The 19,747-nt window shown below is 41.5% G+C and overlaps 1 protein-coding gene across 1 annotated transcript; it reads left to right on the forward strand.

The window, feature by feature from the left end:
• Positions 1-7,954: 7,954 nt before the first annotated feature.
• On the forward strand, positions 7,955-15,844 carry LOC111954196 (zinc finger and BTB domain-containing protein 2-like). The gene is made up of 3 exons (XM_023973728.2): positions 7,955-8,042; positions 12,048-12,228; positions 12,552-15,844. Exons 2-3 carry the CDS (start codon positions 12,056-12,058, stop codon positions 13,957-13,959), a joined length of 1,581 nt encoding a protein of 526 aa, XP_023829496.1. The 5' UTR covers positions 7,955-8,042; positions 12,048-12,055; the 3' UTR covers positions 13,960-15,844.
• Positions 15,845-19,747: the final 3,903 nt, after the last annotated feature.

A 19,747-nucleotide genomic window follows, 5' to 3' on the forward strand; every position in this document is an offset into this window, starting at 1 on the left:
GGCTATCAAGGCTAAACCATATTTTTACATTTTTGATGGAATGGCATCAGAGATACAGTATACCATTAATTGATGCCACTTCATTCAGAACTTGTCTAATTAGCATTGGAAAACAAACACATTGTTGGTAGTTTCTCTCGAGAACCAAAGGCATTAAAGGAAATATTAATTTAAAAATGTTTTTGTGTTCACACAGGAAAAACCTTGAAGTTGTCAGACACTGTGTCAGCCTTGTTAAAATATTCCAAACCAGAAGGTGGTAGTAGCGTTGTTTGGCAGTGCATGTTTGTGTGTGTTGCTTTATGGTCTAGTCAATGTTAGCTAGCTGCGCTAATGTTGCTATTGTTGTAGAAAGCCCTTGTTAATACTAGCCAGATGGCCACAGCTAAATAACTAGCTAGCAAGATGACAAAGAAACAATATAATTCACTCTCCATAATTGCATTCAGCCCAGAGATACATGTTTAGCTAGCTGGCTAATGTTAGCTAAATGGTTAGTATGATTTACTAGCTAGCTGTTGTGCTAGCAAGGTAAAGTAAAGGCACTGCATTGACTCTCGGCAGCCAGCTACAGGCAGCTGCTTCATGGGAATGAATCCATTGTCATTTAATCAGCCTCCAGTATTTATGCTGTGTCGGGGGGCTAGGGTCAGTCTCTTATCTGGAATATTTCTCCTGTCTTATCTGGTGTCCTGTGTGAATTTAGGTATGCTCTCTCTAATTCTCTCTTTGTCTCTTTCTTTCTTTCTCTCTCTGAGGACCTGAGCCCAAGGACCATGCCTCAGGACTACCTGGCATGATGACTCCTTGCTGTCTCCAGTCCACCTGGCCGTGCTGCTGCACCAGTTTCAACTGTTCTGCCTGCGGCTATGGAACCCTGACCTGTTCACCGGACGTGCTACCTGTCCCAGACCTGCTGTTTTCAACTCTCTAGAGACAGCAGGAGCGGTAGAGATACTCTTAATGATCGGCTATGAAAAGCCAACTGACATTTACTCCTGAGGTGCTGACCTGTTGCACCCTCGACAACTACTGTGATTATTATTATTTGACCATGCTGGTCATTTATGAACATTTGAACATCTTGGCCATGTTCTGTTATAATCTCCACCCGSCACAGCCAGAAGAGGACTGGCCACCCCTCATAGCCTGGTTCCTCTCTAGGTTTCTTCCTAGGTTTTGGTCTTTCAAGGGAGTTTTTCCTAGCCACCGCGCTTCTACACCTGCATTGCTTGCTGTTTGGGGTTTTAGGCTGGGTTTCTGTACAGCACTTTGAGATATCAGCTGCTCTAAGAAGGGCTATATAAATACATTTGATTTGAATGATGTTATTACAGTGGCCAGATAGCTCGCTTGATGAAGCATTTAGTGTTGTGTGCATTGTGCTGCACTTACCACCTCATTCYTTTAATATGAAGTCTGTGTGACTGCTTTGCTCAGTTAGCAAGCTAACACTAGCTAACTATTAAGCTAATGCACATTATGAAACCTAACAAAAAAATTATTCAAGTGCAAAACTTCTTAGGTAGACGTAAAAGTTCTAAAGACTTGCTTTAGAAAAAAATAGGTATTATGCAGCTTTATTGTTTAAGTTAGAACAATTCTGATGAAAAGGGTGTCTTGTCACTCCTSTCGGCTCCCCCACGTGGAGGTTCATGCTCTCTGATTGSTTCAAGATCAAGTTGTCACCCACTGCAGAGCATTGCGAGCCAAAGAGGARGCAATATGCTGTTTTCTGGTGCTCCAGTGGTTTAGGGACCGTTGTAAACGTGCAATACAGGTGATTGCATGTAAGCCAAAATATATGTTTTGGCTTCCAGTCCAAATAAACAGCTTGAGGTTAGAGGTGCATTCCACAGCTAAGGGCGAGGAAACGCGACAACCAATGGTGGTTAGCTAATACTTAAAATGCCTCTCCAGGCATTGTAAGCTCTGTCAGGCGTCAGCATTGTCTAAGCATAGGAATGTCCCTAACATAGGAGCGCCCATAGTCTCCGTTTTTTATTTAAATGGCATGTTATAGAAGAGTCCAGACAACTTTTTTTGCGATTTCACTTGAGTTTGAGAAACTAACCCAAATAGCACGGGGACCCTGACATAAACATGAACAAAGGCTCCAAAAACACCCTATTTATCTGATCCAATTTCAGAATGAGAAAATTACTGAAGTTCCAAATTGCTGCGAGATACTGCGGGAATGTGCATACTCACTCACGGATACAGAGCCTCAGAAATAAAAGATCTGGTCACGGATTAGGAGCCACTACCTTTATAAAATGGTCATAACACATGGCCTCATTTATAGAGAGTYATAGTAATGGSGTCTTTTTGTAGGCACCGCCATGGTTTGTTGAACAAAGCCTAAGGGAAAATAAACTGAGTTTTTGTAGGTTTTTCTGGATCAATCCCAAAATTAAACACAGGCTTAGGAGATCTGAAATAATTTGTTGTATGAAATAATCTTCATCAGCTAACACCACTTTTTTTTAAGCATTTATATGATTTTAGAAAAAGCTTAATAATTCATAAGGTCATGTTAGCTGACTGATATWATTTAATAGAACCAAACACATAAGATCTCATAAGCCTGTGTTAACCTCAGAACTTTTTTCAACATTTATTCCAAACCTTATTCTTTCCTCATTCATTTAGCCCATAGGAATGGCTGAATGAATCAGAGGTAGCTGGGGAGCTCTGCTTATATCCAATTATGTATATAAACCCTGGAATGCTGATGCGATCTATGTATTGGCCATTGAGAGACTTTGATGCCACTGGTCGGCCATGTTGTCACTCCCCGGTAGGAGCAGTCCTCCATAGGAATGAATGGAATTCTAAAGTGTTTCAATTAAATGTTTCAAGGACAAAATTACATATATTTGAGTACTCTGTTTTGTAGTGGGGACAGTAAAATTAGTCATCTCTAAAAATGCTCATTTGATTTTTATGTCTGGCTCACATAATATTATTTTAAAGTATGCATTAAGGTTAGGGTTAGGAGAAGGGTTAGTTGCAAAGTAGCTCAAAAGTAGTAAGTAGTTGCAAAGTTGCTAAAATGTTAAGTTGAATATTGATGAGATTCGAACACGCAACCTTTGGGTTCCTAGACATTTGGGTTATACGCCTCCCCATCCAACCACCCTACTTTTGTTTTTGCCTTAAAAAGGAAAATTCCCCCCCAAAAAATATTTTGGTTTTTGCATCCATATACTGTGTTTTTCATCAATAATGCAAAATGCGTCATATGGCTGTATTTATGTATTTTGAAAGTTATATACAGTATCTTAAAAATGTGATTGCTGACAGGCAAAAGATTTTGGGACRATATCAACAACGTTTTCCTTTAAGTAACCTTCTCTTATGTAACCATATCAACTGTAAAGTATCATACTAATTTGAGTGTCCCGGATTTGTTACGTCTTGTCTATGAGACTAGCCTGTTTACTCAAGTATGACAATTGGGTACTTTTTCTACCACTGATAATAAGGTTGGTTATCCCCTTTTATTTGGGGTTATTACCACTTCGGTAACACTTTACTTGACACCCAGCGTCATAACACATGACACAGTCATAACCATGTCATAACAGCTGACATAACTTGTCATAGCTTTTCATAATATGTTCATAACACTGTCATGACCCATATATTTACACCCGTTGTGACATATAGTGCGTTATTTTATGGCTCCTTATGACACCTACATAAGAGCGTCAAAACCCACATTTATTCAAATGTATTTTTTCCCTGCCAAGAAGTTCATTTTTCATTTGAAAGTTTGTTTCTTAAGTCCTTTGTTGTTGTTATGAATTCTTTACAGTCATGTTTTTTATGACATTGTCATGAAGCTTTATGATCATCCTGTGTCACTTTACTTGGACTAATAAAATACACTTTGTGACACCGTCAAGAAGCATTATGACCATCATAATTATATAAGCCAGATAGGCCTATCACGTACATGTTCTTATGTCAGTCATCAGTCAAACAGAGGGTGTCTTGTCCTGCTCCTGAAATATGTTCCTGCATTKWACAAAGCATTGGGGTAGGTGCATGTCTGACAATGTGTGCATAATTACAATGATAATTTAATATGGCCAATTTAGGTTATATAACATAAACATTCTGTTGACAAGTAGGTTATGGTATACTGGAATGTTTTGCCTTGTGTGGTAGGTTTTGTTGTTCTGGACACTTATGTAGGTGTCATAACCACCCATACAATAACATGTCGCAACAGGTCTAAATATATGTCATGACATTGTTATGACCATATTACGACAAGTTATGTCAGCAATTATGAGATATGACATGGTTATGACCGTGTCATAACGTATTATGATGCTGGGTGTCAAGTAAAGTGTTACCTCAAATTCTGTCACTGCATTTAGGACAACTTTGGAAGGGAATTATGCATTTTTTAGGTATTCTACTGTACCTCTCCACATCTACTACTTTATATTATACGATGCCACCATCTAGTGGTGACTGATCAGATGCTACTCATCTGAACCGATTCCTTAAACTATATAAAAAAACTTTAAAAGTATAGAAAACATTTATTGGCATAAGTCATTTTGTTGGCTATGCTGACATTCTAAAACCGTAGTGTACTACAGAATGTAATGTAAGCATGCTGCATCTCTGTTTAAAGGTCTTGATCTTAAATTATGGCAGTGGCGCGTCTAGTGTGCCTGGCCTATATCCACACCTTCCGCAGGGCCGTTGGCTGAACTCCTCGCATTAGTTGAGAATCAACTCATGGTGTTTTATTGCATCTGACCCCTGCACAGCCACTTATCTCCCTGGATAACTGTATTGATCTGGATCAGATAGAAAACAAAGTATGAATCAGATGCAAAACATACAGTCAGAGTGGGATGAGAGATGAGTACTATTTTCCCATATCAGTTTCTATAATACAGTATAATAGGTCACCAATCCCCATGGGAACAAAGGAGCAGGCATCCCATTGGCAGGATGTGGAATCCCACATGTGGTTCCGTGGAGTGGGGGTCTCCAGCTGTGTCAATCTCCATTGTTCCAGGGCTTCCAACCAACCCCCCCCCGGGCCGGATTTGTGGAGTGACTCAGACACTCTGGTTTCATAACAGACCACGGCCAGAGGGGTTCACATCAAGGTTGTGTTTGAACTGGTGGTTCTGCTCCCCCATACATTTTATTTCTCATTAGGAATAAGTTATATTAATGTAACGTTTTTTCTAAAGTGTATGTTTTAGTGCAACATGGTCTAAGCGAATTTCCTATTATTCTGTAAGTAAATCCGAGACACCCCATTTACTATGATATGTTACATTTCGTATGGTTGTGTTAATTTGAGGATGTCCATCATCCATTTTGTATGATAAGTTGTGAATTTGCGAAACATACAATATGTTTCGAATTTGCAAATGTATGATATGTTATGAACTCTAATTTGTTGTGGCTAACGTTAGCTAGGTGGCTAAAATTAGCTAGGCTAGGGGTTAAGGTTAGGGGAATGGTTAGCTAACATGCTAAGTAGTTGCAAAGTAGCTAAAAAGTAGAAAGTAGCTGAAAAGTTGCTAATTAACTAAAATGCAAAAGTTGCCTTAATTAACCTTGTCTTCTGTAACCATACAAAACATAACATACTAATTTCAGTGTCCTCGGATTTACATTTACTATGTTGGGGCTCCAGAGTGGCGCAGCGGTCTAAGGTACTGCATCTCAGTGCAAGAGGCGTCACTACAGTCCCTGGTTCAGATCCAGACTGATTCCCATRCAGCCGTGATTGGGAGTCCCATAGGGCTCTCAACCAACCCCCTGCTGTGGAGCTATCTAAACATTTTAAACATGCTTTAGTTCTGCTCCCACTATCTCCACTGAAAAACCTGTCAGGGGTTTCGGTCACCCTTTTTCTAATCTCTCGTGGACAGATCTACGTAAACATAACAGGTACAGTAGAATCTGTCGGGAAGGAATGGGATGCATGGGATAACGAGCAGCAGTAGTTCCGGTGTTTGGGTTTATCGTCACTGGCTATATGTAGAAAATCACGAGTTCGCAAGGGTGTTGGCATCTTTAGAATTTCGTGAGGGGACATTCGGCCAATAGACTTGCCCGTAACTTTCAAAAATAGTGGCGCTTCTCATTCCGGTTCCACTCCTCGTGCTAGCATCTCTTAATCCCTTCTCTTAACATGTTTGGACCCAGAACTTAATTGAGCACCTGACCAATTACTCTAGACTTTGGTTTTGGGTTAACCGAGATGACCGTTTTTCTGGCCTCAGTTTTGCTTATTTTTCAATCTCTTTTATCTCCCTATAGAAACCCKTTCTATTAATGGTGATGAGAGGGAGAGAGTCAAATTAACACCTCACACAGTAGCAGCATTTAGCATGACCAGTTCTAAGAGGTCATTGATCAGGTGGGTCCTGTTAGGGGTGGCAGGTTAAAGTGTTGGGCCAGTAACCCAAAGGTTCTTGGTTTGAATCCCTCAGCTGACTAGGTGAACAATCTGTTGATGTGCCCTTGAGAAAGGCACTTAAGCCCAGTTCCTCCTGTAAGTCGAGGAGCACAATGCAAATGATTTAAGGTAATACAGTTGGAATCCTTAACTTTCCTAGGCACACTGGTGCTCCTAAATAAAAATCCAGGTCGCACAGCAAAATATACGAGTAAAATATTTGCACTGTAGAGCCATGATGAATGTGTATGCCAATTAGTTCATCTGTGTGAGTGTGTGTGTGTAGTTCCTCCCACTCTTCCTGAGCTTCCTGGCAAGTGATGCTTGTGTACGTTTTTCCTCTCCCTGGTCAGGCTATAGCTTACATCCTGTTGAGGATGACACAGAAGTCAGGGGATATGGCCAGAATTCTGACCATGAGGAATATGGGTAGCAGGCAGTAGCACATTTATTGAACCTTTTAACAAAGCCTCCTTTAGTCATAAGCAGCGTGTAACCATGTAATAAGTGTCGTGCAGTGTTGTGTTCCTTGAATGTTTTATCAGGGTTAAAGTGGCTACTGGTGGTAAATGTTTACCCCCTGGATCAATATCCTCTTGAATTGTATTTAACTCCACCTTTTGAAAATATGAAATGATCCTGTTAATCAACTGTGACACAGTAAACACCTCAGTCGACTGACTGGTAGAGAGAGGTCCTTTTGGAAGGATGGTTATAAATAGACTGTAGTATTTTCTCAAGTATTTATCACTGACAAACAGAAAAAGCACACCCATAATCATACATACATGCCTAAAAGTAATTTCTCACCAAGTCAGATGTTCTGCACCATGAAACATGGAATGCAATTTATCCTATAATGAGTTGATAGTCTGGTGATAAAGTGCGTTTGTAAATATTTTATTCTGGGTAGCCATGCAGGCCTAACAAATAACTATTATATTTGTAATTTTATTTTTACATTTAGGCTACCAACATAGCCTAAACAAAATATCGACAAATTAAATTTAAAAAGTTAACTCATTCGTTGCCCTCCTGCCCTTTGCGATAACATTATTCTAATTTGCCAATTGAATCAAAAGTAACGACTGCTTCACGACTGTTGCCAGAGACTCACGGCGGTACGTCCATTTGTTTACAAGAGGCTCTTTCTTGCAAATGCCATTGCAGTCAAGATTGTAAAACTACGTTATTTGTTTGCGTGGGGTTGGGGAGGGCGACCTATGGCTATTTAACCCCAAAATCGGTTTACGTTTGGACGTGCCCAAACCAGAGATTTGATCATTACAGTAGCCGCCCTAACGGTTTAATGTAACGTACGAGGTGGATACAATTCTCTAGTCATAGCAAGGACACACGGCGGTTAGGGGTTCCCCAAAAMATTTTGTCAGGCACCCTGTCCGTACAACGAATTGCTGTTTTTAAGTGCTTTTACACAGTCATGTGATTGTAACGTAACTCAACCGGGAAACACCGACGACCATCGCCGCCAATGATGCTTGAGAGGAACAGAGCAGCTGCGAGCCCAACAGACACGTCCCCCGGAGACAAACAACAACACGACAAACTCCACGGATTCAAGCAGAGTAAAAGGGTAAAGCTCCCCGCTCTTCGTTTCATTTTGTATACCGACYTACTCAGACGTAATTTATATACGGTTTCAAATAGGTCATTTTTAAGTTTAAGAAATGTATTCGGTGACCACCTTGTTTGAGACCCATTAAAATCATTATGATACTTGCCTTGGCATGGGTCTATGGCTAAAGTAGACATACCAGCATTGGCTTTCACGTTCAGCTATCGGGTTTGGAAGCGTTACTTTCTGTTTAGAACGAGAACGTACTGGGGAAGTGTTTTCAGTCTGCGCGATATCGGTCCGTTCGGTCATGACTAGAAGGGATCCAGCGTTTGTCAAATTAACTTCAAAAGTATACTTTTTTTGTATTTTACCTAACCCTAAAACATTTATTAAAATATCAAACTAATTTTCATAACCTGTTAAGTCAATTAGCCTAACGTGCAGCGTAACCTGCTATGAKAATTAAATCTGACGTTAATTTGACAAAAGCTGGAATCCTTCTAGCCATGACCGTCTGTTCCACGTGTCTACATTASGGGCGCGCTTTCTTACAAACACATTGGGCTACTATGAACACATGGTTATTTTTTGTTGCCAGATTCCTAGTTGTTCATGAATGCCCAAAGGTTTACTATTGCCAAACCACTCATTCATAATTATTTAGTAACACAGGTCTTACAAGTTTGCCTGCTGGATGTCTGAACCCACACAAAATATCAGGATGGTGTTTTCTGATAATGCATATTTGTCAGTACTGCTGCAACATTTGCCTGCAGTGTTTTCATCCAATTATTGTGTCTGGACCGMGCCGGGTTTCCAGATGGCGAGTGTTCTAACGATGCATTGTTCCTAAAATGGCCGAAGATTTAACATGCGTTTCCCAAAACACCACACAGTAAGAACAATCGCTAAGTGGATCGTTGGAGCATGTGTCAATACTGATAGGATCGACTGAAAGGCAGCGCTGCTCCATTAAAATCTTACCAATACTGATGACGGATTAGCTCCTATAGAGATTTTGTCACTTTATGGCTGCAAATATTGAGGCAGCTTATTAGGGSTTCCCTTGACATGGTCAAATAACTCAAGCATAGATTGGTACATTTAAAAAAAATAATGTGGCACACAGAAACTAGAAGACATGAGTACCTTGGTCAAAAATAATGTTACCAATTGGTCTATAGGTGGCACTGTTATAAGCAGTCTCACTTGAACCATCATACCTGCCGCCCACTGTTTGACCTAGAGACTTAACTTTCTATGTAGAAGGTGTCTTTCCTCATTCAGAACACATTTCGCTCAAGGACCCATAAGTACCATCATAATAGATTTTCTTACATATTTAACATTTTGGAAAACCTTTTAAATCAAATCAAACTTTATTTGTCACATGCGCCAAATACCTTACAGTGAAATGCTAACTTACAAGCCCTTAACCAACAATGCATTGAGTGCGGTTTTAATGCCAGCATCGGTCTGTGGTGGTATGTAGACGGCTACAAAAAATACAGATGAAAACTCTAGGTAGATAGAGTATCTCATGAGAAGCTGTAGACCACACTATCTCAGGCGGGCAAAACCTCGAGACTTCCTTAGAGGCCCCTGCCCGTGTCATACCAGAGGCTGCTGTTCTATCCTGCCGATAGAGTGTATAACCCGCCAGATGTATGTTCTTGAAGACGTCGTTCAGCCACGACTCAGTGAAACATAAGATATAATTTGTATTCTCATTAAAAAATATATACATATCAGCCATGATCGGAGTGACCCTTCAGTGCATGTCTGTTTTTGCCAGTTCGAGTGGACCGTTGCCAGAGGAGAGAGGGCGCGACATTTCAGTAACAGGTGTAAAATAATGTCAGACAACAGACAAATTAGACAGCAAATTCAAAACATAACTAGCAAGATAGCTATAGTTAACTAAGCATTAATGTCGTTAACTGCATCTCAGTGCAAGAGGCATCACTACAGTCCCTGGTTTGAATCCAGGCTGTATCACATCTGGCCGTGATTGGGAGTCCCATAGGGTGGCGCACAATTGGCCCAGCATCGTCCGGGTTTGGCCGGAGTATGCCGTCATTGTAAATAAGAATTTGTTCTTAAATGACTTGCCTAGTTAAATGTTTAAAAAACGACAAATCAGCACTGTTGGAAAGCTGGGATTCCCCTCTATTAAACAGTAGCCATGTAATAGCGACAATGTAAAAAATACTGTAAGTATAGCCTAATTGACAAATAACTTGCTGTGCATAGACCTCCCCTCAAACATGAATATTTGAGCCTTATACACCGAGTATACAAAACATTAAGTACACCTGCTCTTTCCATGACATAGACTGACCAGGTGAAAGCTATGATCCCTTATTGATGTCACTTGTTAAGTCCACTTCAAACCTGTGTGGACAGGTTAAAGATGGCAATTGAGAAATGGATTGTGTATGTGGGCCTTTCAGAGGTTGAATGGGCAAGACAAAAGAGGTAAGTGCCTTTGAACGGGGTATGGTAGTAGGTGCCAGGAGCACCGGTTTGTGTCAAGAACTGAAATGCTGCTGGGTTTTTCACGCTTAGCAGTTTCCTGGGTGTATCAAGAATGGTCCACCACCCAAATGACATCCAGCGAACTTGACACAACTGTAGGAAGCATTGGAGTCAACATGGACCAGCATCCCCGTGGAATGCTTGACACCTTGTAGAGTCCATGCCCTGAAGAATTGATGCTGTTCTGGGGGAAAAGGGGGGGGGGGGGGCAGTGCAACTAAATATTAGGAAGGTGTTCAGTTTCGCTCCAACACACTTCTGAGATTTAAATTGCTGACAAGATGGTTGCTGCGGTCAGGGGGGAGGTTAAATTTATTAAAATGTTGTTGCCAGGGAAAATCACACAAGGGGAACTGGGGAGGCTATATAAGTTATAGGATGTTTTAGACACTTTGCAGAACCTGGTGAGAGCTATCATATACTGTACTCTGTACCAACTTCTGTCAACCATTCTATTACTAAAGGAGAATCCTAATACTTAAACAAAGAGTCTGTGTTTCCTTTCTACTACTAATATATACATTTGAGAATTATATAGAACGATGATCAATCTGTTGAAGAAATTGACCAACAACTGCCAGGTCAAACGGTCGCAAATGCGACTGTTTTGGTCGCAGTATCGAACCCTAGGTCAACAGCAGCAGTCTCGGTCATAGCGATAGAACAAGGTCTCGGTGGCCAGAGCAGAGAGAACACACTTCCTAAGTCGGGTTTCAAAGGTCATAGGCCGATAAAGACCAGGTCATGCTATGACTCAAAGGACTGAGAGCAGACTGGTCCTGTAGATATTAAGCTAGCTGACTAATTATAGGGGAGACTGGTAAATTGAGCCAAAGGGTTAGTTAAGCTACCCCTTGCTCATAGGAAACCACACACAAAATTAATAATGTGACCAAATATTTAGGAAGGAAGAAACCACACAGAAAAGTAGTAAGCAAGTTAGGTTAAAACATTTTATTTTTTTAATTCACAGTCAAATTAATGTATTGTTTTATAGGTTTCATGATGCTTGTATTCAAACCAAAGTAGATCATTTTAAGATTGTTCATCAGTTGGGGTCTCTATAAGCTACAATATGATGTTTTAAACTTAACATAAAAGTGCATCCTTGTAGCTGTGTGGGCTAATATAGTTAAAATGTTTGCCTTGGGGTAAGTTGAGCCAATGACCATGGAGTAATTTCAGCCACCATACACATGACGATAACATTTTTGTCAGTTTTATCATATTTTTGCAATGTGAATTCAAACAGATGCCAGTAGGCCTCCTTGTTCTTATTAGACATTGAGCTTTTTCCTCATTAGAAAGGAAATGCTATGTTTAGGACAACCAGTGTTTGTGGTGTTAGCCTACATTGGAGTTGTGGTATTACAGAGCTGTTAAAGTGGACATCACAGACCTCTCTTTGGTAGCATTGTGGTCCTCTTCCAGACAGGAAACTGACTGACTGTTGTCTTCATCTCTGTGCCTTTCTTTGTGCAGATTGAAGAATGGAGTTGGCCAACCATGGTCTTTTGCTCCTGCAGCAGCTCAACGCTCAGAGGGAGTTTGGCTTCCTGTGCGACTGCACCGTTGTCATCGGAGACGTCTTCTTCAAAGCCCACAAGGCAGTACTGGCCGCCTTCTCCAACTACTTCAGAATGCTCTTCATACACCAGGACAGGTATGGTAAACGCCACGGCAACGCCTCTACCTGTTGGCTACATTACTCTAGGCTAACACCATATTCACTAATGATTTACGACAGTGAGAAAGTTCAGTTGAAACTGAACTCAACCCAGTCCTGATTGGACTATTCAAACAAGTTCACCTAAAGATTGTAGCAAATAATGTYCAACTCAATAAGGACAGGACAATGTATATGTTTGGTGATCAATAAAAGCTATTGTTTGCGTCTGTTTTAAATTCAAGACATTTTCAAGTGGCCAATTTTTTGATATATAGAATTTTTTAAAGCCATAGTTAAATAAATATCTCTCTTTTCAGTGATTGCGTACGCCTGAAGGCAGCCGATATCCAGCCAGACATCTTCAGCTACCTCCTCAACCTGATGTACACAGGGAAGCTGGCCCCTCAGCTCATCGACCCAGCCCGGCTGGAACAGGGGGTCAAGTTCCTCCACGCCTACCCRCTCCTCCAGGAGGCCAGCCAGATTGCCTTCTCCCACCCCGAGCCCAGCCTGCCCTTCTCTACTGCCCTTTTTGGCATTCAGATCTCCGACCAGCAGGTGGCGCTGTCCGATAGGCTGCCTGCTCAGCGCCAGCTCTCTTCGCCCTTTGACCTGGACAGCCTCCCTGACAGGAAGTATCCGTCCACGTCTGCTGTAGCAGCGTCTTTCGCCAACCACGCATCCAAGCTGGACTCTTCATTTCAGGAAATGATGGCGGCTTCAACCAGCGGCCACCTGGCCTGGTATAAGGACAAGCATAGAGGTGAAACCCTGACAGGAGAGGCTCCCTCCTCGGATAACTCAAACACCATTCTCCATGTGAAGCCAAGCATCATGAAAAGGAGTGCCTCCTTCAGGAAGCACTACTCCTGCCACCTGTGTAGCTGCCGCTTCAACCAGAGGAACCTGTTGAGGGAGCACCTCCTGCAGCACAGGCAGGCCCGGCTCCCCCTGGTGGCCGAACCCAGCGGCGCACACTGCTCTGTCATCCCAGGAGGAGAAGCCACCACACCAGAGGTAGAGGAGGTGCTGCTAAGGGGAGGTGGAGAACGGTCCGCTGACATGACAGTTGAGATGCTGAGTGACAGCGAGCAAGCACCTCTCTCTGGTTCCAACATGGACTCTCCCAGAGCTGAGATGTCGGGGTGGGCGACGGGGTGTCAGTCCCAGGCCGACACCCCACCCCCTTCAGACATTGCGGATATCGACAACCTTGAGAGTGCTGACCTGGACCACGAGGTGAAGCGCAGAAAGTACGAGTGCTCCACCTGCGGACGSAAGTTCATCCAGAAGAGCCACTGGCGGGAGCACATGTACATACACACGGGAAAGCCCTACAAGTGCAGCGCCTGCGGCAAGAGCTTCTGTCGTGCCAATCAGGCAGCGCGCCACATGTGTCTGAGCCAGGGCATCGAAGCCTACACCATGGTGGACCGGCAGAGTATGGAGCTGTGTTCTGCAGGGGACGACACCAGCCAGATGGAGGTGCTGTTCTTAGGCTCAGCAAGGCCCTACAAGTGTAATGTCTGTGAAACCACCTTTTCCAGCCCCAACGAGGTCATCAAGCACCTGTGCTTCAGCCAAGGGGCGCTAGCAGGCCTGCAGGGGCAGGCAGGGGTGGAGCTGCTGCAGGGGGAGGAGMTTCCCAAAGACGAGGGCTCTGATTCGTCCGGCGCTGGCCCCCTCATTACGCCCATAAAAACTGAGCAGGTCTTGTTGGAGTAGCACCACAACAAAAMAACCAGTTTTATATTTTTGTTTTTCTTATACATGTTTATTTTTTTTTTACTTTAAGTTATGGTCTGTAGTTAAGCTAAAGGTTTAGTTAGTTAAGTTCTGTATGTGTAGGAGGTGTTTTGTATGTACTGAAAATGCTTCCTTAAGATGATTTAACAGCAAAAGCCAGAGACTGGGACATTTTGTTGTTGAACATCAATCACACCACCAGCCAGAGAAATGTTTTAATGTCCATGTGAATACCACACACACTGTACAAAACTGTCATATTTCTGACATGGCGTTGCATTAGTTTGTCCATTTATCCTCTTATGCATAGGCAACCAGTTGGTAAAGTACCATTTGGCAAAGTAGTATGTCACTATATGTTACTCAAAATATGTGCTACAGTAGAGTTCCTAATGTAAGTGTAACTTGGCCCTTGTCAAAGTCTCTTTTTGGTGCTTAATTTTCATAGGTCTGACACATTGGTTTCTGTTACTTTATTTAAAGTGGCCGTTGGCTGTGGTCGAACCTCTCACTCAGCTTTTAGCTCCAGACAGAAACAGGAAGCTGAGATAGAGTTCCGGAGGAAGTAATGTTTCTCAAGAATCCGATGATGGAGTAGATACCAGGGGAAGCAACAGGCAGGCAGGCAGGCACACAGGCACAATGGAGATCTCAACACAAAGAGGAAAAGTGTCTCCTTTTCCTGAGTGTTATCTAGTGCTGTACACTGATGAAATAAGTATTTCAGTCCAATCAACCATATACCATGGCTTAGTAGGTTTGGTCCAGCAGGCTGTGTCTTCCTTTGGCAGTTTTCAGTCACCTTGTAAGCTGAACATGTACCATGAAATTGTATAATTATTGTATAATTCCACAGTGTATATTCTGTGTACAAAACAGGAAAATGAGACTGACCAGGTGAAAGCTATTATCCCTTATTGATGTCACCTGTTAAATCCACTTCAAATCACTGTAGATGAAGGTGAGGAGACAGGTTAAATAAGMTTTTTTAAGCCTTGAGACAACTGAGACATGGATTGTGTATTTGTACCGTTCAGAGGGTAAATGGGCAAGACTATATATTTAAGTGCCTTTGCACGGGGTATGGTAGTAGATGCCAGACGCGCTGGTTTGTGTCAAGAACTGCAACTCTGCTGAGGTTTTCCACGCTTGACAGTTTCCCGTGTGTATCAAGAATGGTCCACCACCCAAAGGACATCCAGCCAACTTGACAACTGTGGAAGCTTGAGTCAACATGGGCCAGCATCCCTATGGAACGCTTTCAACACCTTGAAGTGCATGCCCCGACGAATTGAGGCTGTTCTGAGTGCAAAAGGGGTGCAACTCAATATAAGGAAGGTGTTCCTGATGTTCTATACACTGTGTATAATTAGCTTATGTGCATTGTTTTGAGCAGGCATTTTGTTACTTTCTGTGTTACATRTGCCAACTGTGTGGGTATGAAACCACCCTATTGAAGAAGCACAATTACTATAGAAGTAACAGGGCAATGTAGGCCCGTCGTTAGGATTGTGTTGGTTACAATAAGAGACCTCAGCAGAAGCAAGGACRGTAGCTCTATACGTCATGTTTACAGTCATGCCATTTTATAAACCTTTGATTTTAAATAGCTGCTGTCTYTATTTTAAACACGTTATTCCTGTTGACGATATTACATGTTGATGTAATACATACCTTTTAAGGGAGTTTTCAATCCAGTACAATATTGTACACCTTGCCAATAGTGTTTAACATGATTTTTTAACCCTCCTGTTYTMTTCGTTTCATGTTAATTAATTATGTGTTCCCGGTCCAAAATGACTGCCCCATTATGGCTGATTATAAATCCATAATAATTCACATTAAATCACCTAATGTTGTGTTATATCTTTATCAACTTCTTGTGAACATTACAAGTTTTGAACTTCTAATTGCTATTTATGGCCTGTAGGCCATAGGCCTTATTGTAGGCCTTATTGACCTTAGCTCATACAACTAGTTTTTGAGTAAAAAACAGTAGAATGTATGGATTATTTTGACTATAACAAATACTCAGATGAAACATATTGTGCTATTTATCAGACTACTTTGTGTCAAAGTTTAACAAGGACTCCTCACCAGTGTCATGATCAAAGATATGATCAAGAGCCTCACATACAGTATATCGTTTGGTCATTGTGCTGCCACAGAATTAATTGTGAGCAAGGCCTCAAAAAAGCTTTATATACCAGAGCTGTGAGAAAAGTTATATATTATTGAAACAATGTTGCTATTGTTTGTGAGAATGCCAACAGGTGTGGTTCCCATGGGGGAAAGATTCTATTGGGGAAAGATTCCCGTGGGGGTTGCCATGGAAGCCAAGAAGGGGAGTGAGGTGTGTGTGTGTGCTCAAACAGACACATTCATGTGGGMGTCCGGGAGAGGAAGTGTGTCCATCTGATGAATGGGCATGTGCCTGAACTAAATTTTATACACTAATTGTAGTCTCACCCATTCATTTCTAATGACCGGTCATTTTTGACCAGGAACACCACAAGTGTACAAAAGTTAAAACACCCCAAATGTAATGAAAATCATCCAAATGTATTTTGTGTGATCAGATGCCCTGTGTGGACAAAGTCATGGAACTTTATGACAATCAGATTAAATGAACTACATCTTTCAGAGAGAACTTGTAAATCAGTCCAATTCGACAGGAACACAGCAGGAGGGTTAATGCCTACCTCATCTCTGTACKCCCACATACAATTATCTTTAAGGTCCCTCAGTCAAGCAGTGCATTTCAAACACAGATTCAACCACAAAGACCAGGGAGGTTTTCCAATGCCTCGCAAAAAAGGGCACATATTGGTAGATGAGTTAAATGTTAAAAGCAGACATTGAATATCCCTTTGAGCATGGTGAAGTTATTAATTACACTTTGAATGGTGTATCAATACACCCAGTCAGTACAAAGATACAGGCGTCCTTCCTAACTCAGTTGCCGGAGAGGAAGGAAACCGCTCGGGATTTCACCAAATTTTAAATCAGTTARGAAGTTTAATGTCTGTAATAGAATGGATCAACAACATTGTAGTTACTCCACAATACTAACGTAATTGTCAGATTGAAAAGGAAGCCTGTACAGAATAAAAATATTCCAAAACATGCATCCTGTTTGCAACAAGGCACTGAAGTAATACTGCAAAAAATGTGGCAAACAATTTACTTTTTGTCCTGAATAAAGTGTTATGTTTGGGGCAAATCCAATACATTACTGAGTACRAGGATAAAAAAACAGAATTAAGCTAAGCACAMGCAAAATCCTAGAGGAAAACCTGGTTCAGTCTGTTTTCCACCAGACACTGGGCGATGAAGTCACCTTTCAGCAGGACAATAACCTAAAACACAACASCAAATCTACACTGTAGTTGCTTACCAAGACGACAGTGAATGTTCCTGAGTGGCCGAGTAACAGTTTTGACTTAAATCTACTTGAAGATCTTTGGCAAGACCTGAAAAATGTCAAGAAAAGAATAATGGGCAAATGTTGCACAATCCAGGGTGGAAAGCTCTTCGACTTACCCAGAAAGAATCACAGCTATAATCGCTGTCATATGTGCTTCTACAAAGCATTGACCCAGGGGTGTGAATATTTATATCAATGAGATATTTCTGTTTAATTTTCAATAAATGTGCAAAAAATATATATGTTAATATATATATATATATATATATATATATATATGTCACTATGTCATTATCAGGTAGTGTGTGTAGATGGGTGAGATTTTGAATTCAGGCTGCAACAACAAAATATGGAATAAGTCAAGGGGTATGAATACTTTCTGAAGACACCGTAAATAAATCAGAGGTCTAATAATGGGCTAGGTTTATGCCTATCCTATCTACACCTTATCCAGGGTGGGCCATGGCCAAATGGAATGTTTCCTTACTACTTTAGCACTGATGGAGTCTTCATGCTAACTGAGCAAATGAGACCTAYTTCAGCCACATTTATTAGCTCAAAGACACAATATAAAGTGATCTTACGTGTTTTGTTACACAGGGAAGGACTTCTCACAACTCAAAAGCTGCATTATAGTCGGGCATGGTGAAATGAATACTACTGAAGTGTACTTTTCAGAGCTCAACAGAGCTCATGTTTCTCCTTATCAGTCAAACTTAAAGGGATACTTCGGGATTTTGGCAATGAAGCCCATTATCTACTTCCCCAGAGTCAGATTAACTAAATGTATGGATACCATTGTTATGTCTCTGCATCCAGTATGAAGGAAGTTAGAGGTCATTTTGTGAGCCAATGCTAACGCTAATTAGCAATTGTGCTAACGCTAATTAGCAATTGTGCTAACGCTAGTTATCAACTTCCTTCAAACTGCACTCAGAGACAGAAATGGTATCCACGAGTTCATCTGGCTCTGTGGAAGTAGATAAAAGGCAACATTGACAAAATCCTGAAGTATCCCTTTAACCCAGTATGAAAAATGTTCCATGCTGAGCTCAAGTCTTATGATGTTCAACCACATTGTTCGTAGTTGTTAAGCTTTTAGTTATGTGTGTCAATTATAAAATGTGTATTTATGCAAGCAGTTTGTCTTTACCAGGGGTTGGAACTGAAAATCGTTTCGTGAACAGAACCACAATTTTTGGGTGTTTCGTTCCACTGTTGTTTCGACCAGTAAAATAAAGTTCTGAACCGGTTCGAACCCCAAAAAAGTACCAGTGTATATTGTTCCTTTCTGTTCCTTTTTAACCTGTGAAAAACTTTTTTTACATTTAGCTCATTAAAATACTTAAAACAATCAGTGCCGATAGAGCAGGCAAGCTAGTTGTTTACAGGTGTGATGGACATCAAGTGTAGCCTATGGTGCAAGATGCAACTGAAATTTTGCGAGTGGGAGAGAGCGAGAGAGGGTTGAGGAGGCTTGAAGAGCTGGGCATCTTATGACAAGCATTATCGGAATTATACCTAGGAGGAGCGGCTTCTGTGGAGTAATGTTGAACGTCCTTTGAGCTAGCTAGCTAATAAGCTTGAGCTAGCTAGCTAACAAGCTTATGTATGCAGAGCAGCATCAGAATTAAAAACACGTCTTACCTTTTTGTAGTTAATAAGTCAAACGTGATAACTAGGCCTATAGTATCCTTAACTAGCATTGAACAAGTMAATCCATTCTTCTAGCTTTAGAATTTCTATCCCCATCTTCTTTATCAAGCTTGTAACATCAGTACAGTAGCCTATGCTTTGGAGGGGGGAGGGGCAGATAAAGACAGACGCAGGCAAATATTTTCAGCTTGCAGGCAGACACCGGAATACATTTGAGTGACAGAGTAGGGGTTTTGTATATGCGTTTTTTTGTGAGACTAGAAAAAAAATGCCTGGAACGTAAAATAAGATTATTAACCGGTTCCCATGCTTTTAAAGTAACCGTTCTGTTCCGGAACAGCAGGGATCACTTACGTTCAAGGTTCCGTTTCTGTTCAAGGTTCCGTTCCCGCCTGCTGTTTACCGGAGTCCTCCTTAGGACTAGCTGGCTAAGCTAGCACACAGTGTCCTTCGTTCCTGCATGCCTGTGTAACAGTACTCTTCTTGCGTTGTGTACAATCAATCCTCGACACGAACTCCAAAGTGTAGCACCAGTCATGGAGATTTATTCTGATAGGAACAGCACAAAATTGCACGTCATGCAATGCACGGCTCACCATCCAACTCTGCACTCACGCACGCTGGTTTGGTGCTTGTTCACTGGGCCATGTAGTTACCAAAATAATACAATTACAATATACAATA

The sequence above is a fragment of the Salvelinus sp. IW2-2015 genome, linkage group LG28 (assembly GCF_002910315.2).
Source record: "Salvelinus sp. IW2-2015 linkage group LG28, ASM291031v2, whole genome shotgun sequence".
Classification (NCBI taxonomy): domain Eukaryota; kingdom Metazoa; phylum Chordata; class Actinopteri; order Salmoniformes; family Salmonidae; genus Salvelinus; species Salvelinus sp. IW2-2015.